Genomic DNA, 6,335 nt, shown 5'->3' with positions numbered 1-6,335 from the left:
CCACTGCAGACAGCGATGATTCGAGACGGCCTCATCTTCTGGCTGATTGATATTCTGAAGGACCCCGATTGCCTCTCGGACTACACACTGGAGTACTCGGTGGCCTTGCTCATGAACCTCTGCCTCAGGAGTGCAGGTCTCACAATCCCCTGTCCCTGGGCCCTCTGGCTTTGGTGTGGGGGAGGGAAGGGGAGGCCAGAGAGCCTGCCCCTCGAACCTGGAGGACTACCCAGCCTGATGCGGTGTGTCTTTAGTCTCCCTAACAGAAAACTGAAGCAGAAGTAGAGTGTAAAACATTTCCAACTAGTTATACAGCTGTTGAATCCCTGAAGCCAGATACCATTCTGGCCTTGGAAAAGAACATTTTCTCTGTATGCAGTGCCTGGATGAAGAGGAAATTAAGTTAGTTTACATTTTTCTTCATCTTCATTGTCTTATTCAAAGGTGGGAAGTTAAGGATTACGATCTATTGTATCCAAGGACAGAGAAATATTTTTCCAAGATTCTACAGGGCTAAGCTGGTGGCAGAGCGAGGATGTCAGCCTGTTCTCCACGCTTCTCACCACAGCCAGCTCTCCCACTTCACTCCCCCATGCGCATCTAGTCGTTTGCTCAATAAAGGGAGTGATCGCAGCTTTTCTAGAGGTTCTGTCCCGTGTACATGATTGGTTACCTGAGATGGAGGAAGCTTCTTTAGAAGAGGTGCCAAGTCCAGCCTGTGGCTCACCTTGGTCTGGGCAGCCCAAGTTTGGGGAGAAGCAGCTTATGTGGTTGAATAGCTCAGGAGTATTTGTGAAAAGCTTCTTTTCCTTTGGCTGCTTTGTAATCCAAACCATTCATGTGTTGTTGACTGAGTAAATGTGATTTCAACGTTTTCTTAGAGAACAGCATAGGTACGTATCTTAACATTTACCAGGTTCTAACCAGCTTTTCTTAGTATCATCAATTTATGATTTATTTGCAGTGGTTGTTATGATGTTTGAATTGGCTAGAATACCTGTGTGGTGTTTGCGATGGTGGTCTGTGCACCTGGGCAGCCGGGCACTGCTCTGTGATAGCCCAGGCTTCCACTGACCATCCTGAATAGCTCTGGGCTCTCAGAGCCACCATTGACTGAGCGCTGGGAATGCACGGCCTACACTGAGTCCCTTCCTTCCCTGAGAAGTCCCAGGAGGAAGAAACGGGGCCCACATTGACCAAATGACTCAGCCAGGGTCACACAGTTCATAAGCAGAGGAGCCAAGGTTTGAATTCAAGTCTGCCTGACCTGAAACGGTGCTTCTGCGTTTAGACGTGTCACGTTTTGTTTTATTGTTTCTTCTAAAGGGAAGAACATGTGTGCCAAAGTGGCGGGCCTGGTGCTGAAAGTTCTCTCGGATCTGCTTGGCCATGAGAACCACGAGGTACTAAGCCAGCGCTGCCAGCCCCGGGCTTGGGGGAGGCTGGCCCTGCTAGTCAGTGCACCCCCTCCTCCAGGTTCTGGAACTGGGAAGCTGGAGGTTGATTCCTGACCCCCATTTCCTATTGCCCTGCTGTCACTGGTCTGTGCCAGCTCCCTCCCAGGCCTTATTCTCCTTCTTGTCGCCTGCCCTGCTTCATTTTTCCCCCACGTTGACAGTCCCTGCGGTGGCACATGGCCTGCAAATTTAGTTACTGTTGTGTGTTGCATGTGTCATTGTGTCAATAGTATTGAGCTCTAGATCTCATTCTTTTCTTACCTTTTCACTGTGTTTTTGGAAATTTCCTGTGTTGCCTTGTATACATCTCATTCCTTAATCTTGCCGCTGCAGAAACAGCCCCTGTTCACGGCCCTCCCCTCAAGTCCCCTAGGCTTGTCCAGCTGCCTCCCTCCCTCAGCTGCCATAGGGGTCCTCAGTGACATCACCATGCTGGACCCCCAAGGGCCCCTGGGGTGCAGACATGCACGTCACCGCTGGCTTGCCCCGAGTGTCAGTGTTGGGTTGGGGGTCCTGCCACTCTGTCCCGCACAATGACTGTACCGGCTTCTGCTCTCCCCCATGTCCTCCCCAGCATGGTGGGATTTTCTGTGGTCTAGCCTGTGGGCCACAAGCCCTTTTAAAATAAAGTAGAGGTCTTGATAAACTAACTAACAGGATCTTCGAAATGGTGTGAGTATGCGGTCACCAGCTCTCTCCAGATGCCTGTACAGAAACCGTGGCATCACTTTGCACGTGAAGCCAAAGTCTCAACAGAAGCCTGACCTCTTTAGCCAGATCAGGTGCAGCAATGTCTTAGCAGGACAGGACTGAGGGCCACTGGGTCAGAGCGAGGCACTTAGCTGCGGACAGCTCCCCTTCTGTCCATCTCTCGCATATCTTCCATCCCCCAGGCCCACCAGCTCGGTGACCCGGGTGGCTTCAGCAAGTGAAGGGTTGGTGGTTGTTATGGTGTGTGCCATGCTTTTTATGTTTTTTAAATTAAGAACTCTTAACTACTTCTAGACTCTGTTTCCCATTTTATTCAACTAAAGCAATTGGAGCCTATACATAGGAAATATATTTAGTCTCTAATAGTAATGTTGGTTTTAAGTGTTGGAACCAGTATGTTACCTCTGAGGACAGAATAGACTGGAGGATTTAAATCTTGTCATAATTGTTACAAATGTATCTGCTTTGAAGATGAGTTAGAAAATCTACCTGAATGTATGTTAGAGCCTAGAAATTTGTTCACTTCACAAATAAATGCTACATACATGTGTCCTGTGTGAGGGAGTCATGATCACGAAAGACGAAAACCAGGAGCCATAAAGAAAAAGATGCACATATTTGACTCAGTGAACATTAAATTATTTTTATATGGAAATAGAGGCCATAGTAAGAGTCAATGGACAAATAATATAGCCTGAGGAGATATTTGCACATAGGATAAAAGTTTAATATCCATTATATATGAAGAGCTCCTATAAATTGATAAGTAAAAGACGTAAGAAAAGGATAGAGTACACACATGGGCTGTTCACAGAACAGTAAATCTTGATGACCTATAGACAAAGGCAAGATGTTTAATTTTGCTAATAGTCAGGAAAATAAAAGTAAGAACAACCATAAGATGCCTTTTTTCTCTTTACCCATTAGATTGGCAAAAATTAAGGGATAATAAAGTTCAGTGCTGGAAAAGAATGATGGGAATGGACCCTCCTCCATTAATGTGGAGAGTGTCACACAAAATCTACTCAAAGGGGAGTGCTCATTTATCCAGCACCTGCCATGTTCTGTGTCCTGTACGGCTTGATGTCAGGGTTACCTATGTGAGGAAAACATGGGGAGACATAAGTATAAATGCAAACATAGACTGAATCCAGTATGACAGCAGAGGGATATACAGGAGGCAGAGCAGGGTGTATGGTGTGGTGGAGAGCCCTGTAAGTAGGGTCAGATCAGTCTATACAGTGTAAACCTTATGGTGGCAGGAAGGGAAGGGCAGGGGGACATGATATTGAGGCCAGACCTTGAAGGAGCCTGTGTGCTGCACTAATAAGTTAGGACTTTCCAGGTAGGCTCTAGGGAAGGTTTCTGAGGTGTAGGAAGAGGGATGATTTGGCCCATGTTGTAGAATTATGGCAATGATATGATTGTTGGACTACGGTGTGAACATCAAAGAAAGAAGCCCTTTTGGAGATTCAGTGTCACCTAGGTCATGGATGATATCTGAGCAAGGACAGTGGCACTGTGTGTGGGAAAGAAGGGTTCCTATCAGAGGCAGCTTGGCGACTGAACCCTGGAAAGCAAAGGCGAGAGCAATCGATAATGACTCCAGCAGTGGTAGAAGCCTGAGTGATCAGCATGATGTTAGTTAAGTGGTGAAATAACAAGAGTGAGCTTTGAGAGCCAGTAATGAACTTGACTTTGAACTCTTAATTGTAGCTGTCACTGGGACATGCAAATGGAGATACCAGTCATTTGGAAACATGCATCCTGGAGCTCAGGAAGATGGGAAGGCTCACTCTCCTCATTAGCCAAATGATTCTTGAGTGGGGTGTTTGATCACGGAGTTGTACTGAATTTGAGAACTTGCAAATGACTGTTTTTTCTCCCTTTAAAGATACAGCCATATGTGAATGGAGCTCTGTACAGCATACTTTCTATTCCATCCATTCGTGAGGAAGCAAGAGCAATGGTAAGAATAAGGGCTTGAGCAGTTTGTAAGCTTCAGTGAGTGGTGCTGTTTGGAAGCCGTTAGAACAGGGAGCTCCTAGACCTGGCTCCGGGCCCCTTGGGCTGCGTGGCTCGCACAGCTTTGTGAACTCCTCGAAACGGTACGCCAGATACACATTTGCAGTTTTCTGGGGGAGAGAATCTGTAGCTTTTTTCAGATTCTTAAAGGATTCCTAACTCCTAAATCGAAAGAACTCCGGTATTAGAGGGGCACCTGGGTGGCTCAGTCAGTTAAGCGTCTGCCTTCTGCTCAGGTCATGATCCCAGAGTCCCAGTATTGAGCCCTACATCGGTCTCTCTACTCCCCTGACTCTCCCCCTTCTCATGCTCTCTCTCACTCTCTCTCAAATTAAAAAAAAAAAAAAAAAAAAAGTCTTAAAAAAATAAAGAACTACAGTGTTAGAGCGCGCTGGGATGGCTCAGTCGGTTGCGTGTCTGACTTTTGATCAGCTCCGGTCATGATCTCGCTCATGAGCCCATGTAGGGCTCCCTGCCCTGGGTGTGGAGCTTGAATAAGAGTCTGTCTCTCCCTCTGCCCCTGCCCTTGCTCTTGCTCATTCACTCGCTCGCTCGCTCTCTCTGGCAACAACAACAAAAAAACTACAGTGTTAAAAAGTTCCCAACAGGCTTATTTGGAAAGTTACAGACATTTTTAATGGTTCATTTTAATTTGGGGCTTTGGGAAAGCCTATCGATTTTATAGTAGGAGAAGCCTAGCAGGAAAATGGTGAAATGGAGTAAATCCCCACTGAAATGCATCCCCGGGATTCCTGGAGGGCCTGGGGCAGCTGTGAGAACCGGTGCTGGCCAGACACTTAACCCGTAGGCGCTCTGACAGCTGCTGAACGGGACAGAAACCCTACTAAAGATGATAGAACATCTATCTTGGTTGGCAAATAGTGAATTCAGTGTTTAATGTGTTTACATTAGTGTTTATATTGGAAGCATAAAACAAGCTTCAGGCGGTTAGCATCTTTGGTGATGACAAGTGTTTCTAGATCTAATCAGCAAAAGCGCTGGAGTTTTGTCCTTTTCCTGGTAATATGAAACCAGGTTAACAGGTTAAATGCTATGATGAAGAGATTAAATGTATTTCCACAGTCAAAACACAGGCCAAATTCAGTTGGATACCAATGAAACATGTTCCTTCACTTGATTTCGCTTACTCAGAAGAATTGCTAAATCTCCTAATTAGTCATCTAAAATCACATCAGCAGTTATGCCAGAGAGAAAAACTTAAATCAGAAAAATTCTTTGTGGTCACAGTAAACAATGGAACTTCATTGCCTATTGCTTTAAAAATAAATAAATAAAATCTGCTATCTCAATACAGAATGGGGAAAATAAACTTGAATAAGTTCTGCATTGTGGTCATTCCAGTGACAGGAATTGTCAACCAAGTCAGAAACAAGGAAGAAGACATGTAGGCTGAAGAAAAAGAAGGAACAGAGGTGATATGGATCAAGCAGCATGGAAGGCAGCATTGGAGGAAGGACATCTGGGGTGAGAGGCAGAGAAGGCAGGAAGCAACGGCAGTAAACAGACAGGGACCGCGTGGGGAGGGGAGACTCAGGGTTGTAGGATGTGAGAGTGTGACCCTTAGACCACAGAGAAAAGACCAGACCACAGAGAAAAAATGTGAAGGAAAGGGACAGTGCCTCAGAGACCTGGGAGATGATACCCAGAGGTCTCACACTTACGTAACTGGAGTCCCAGAAGAGGAGACAAGAGGAGAATATGACGTTACAAGAACTCTGTTTTTGCAACTGTGTAAAACATTTGTGTGCTGGTGGAAAGTGACCAAGAATACCTAAAAATTATATCAGTACCAAATGCTATTATGGTGGTCTCAAAATAATACCCCCCAAAGTGGAGAAAACGGTAAATGGGTGCACTGAGCCCCATTTGAACTTGAAGAGACTGCCAAGATCTGGGGTGAGAGAGCAGTTTAAGATTTTATTTATTTATTTGACAGAGATCACAAGCAGGCAGAGAGGCAGGCAGAGAGAGAGGAGGAAGCAGGCTCCCTGCTGAGCAGAGAGCCCGATGCGGGACTCGATCCCAGGACCCTGAGATCATGACCTGAGCCAAAGGCAGTGGCTTAACCCACTGAGCCACCCAGGCGCCCCGAGAAAGCAGTTTAGATCAGTAGGGCTGCCC

General features: G+C 46.2%; 1 protein-coding gene across 1 annotated transcript in view; it reads left to right on the top strand.

Moving 5' to 3' along the window:
* ARMC9 (armadillo repeat containing 9) overlaps positions 1-6,335 on the top strand; it is an 83,597-nt gene continuing 77,262 nt past the window's right edge. Inside the window, exons 1-3 of the mRNA XM_082690685.1 lie at positions 1-136; positions 1,327-1,403; positions 4,063-4,137. Coding sequence (XP_082546811.1) covers positions 16-136; positions 1,327-1,403; positions 4,063-4,137 — 273 coding nt within the window. The 5' untranslated portion in view covers positions 1-15. The remainder of the gene's footprint in view (positions 137-1,326; positions 1,404-4,062; positions 4,138-6,335) is intronic.

This window comes from Mustela nivalis (genome assembly GCF_964662115.1).
Source record: "Mustela nivalis genome assembly, chromosome: 11".
Lineage (NCBI taxonomy): Eukaryota > Metazoa > Chordata > Mammalia > Carnivora > Mustelidae > Mustela > Mustela nivalis.
Note: the sequence above shows the minus strand (reverse complement) of the source record. Positions and strands in the feature narration are given on the sequence as shown.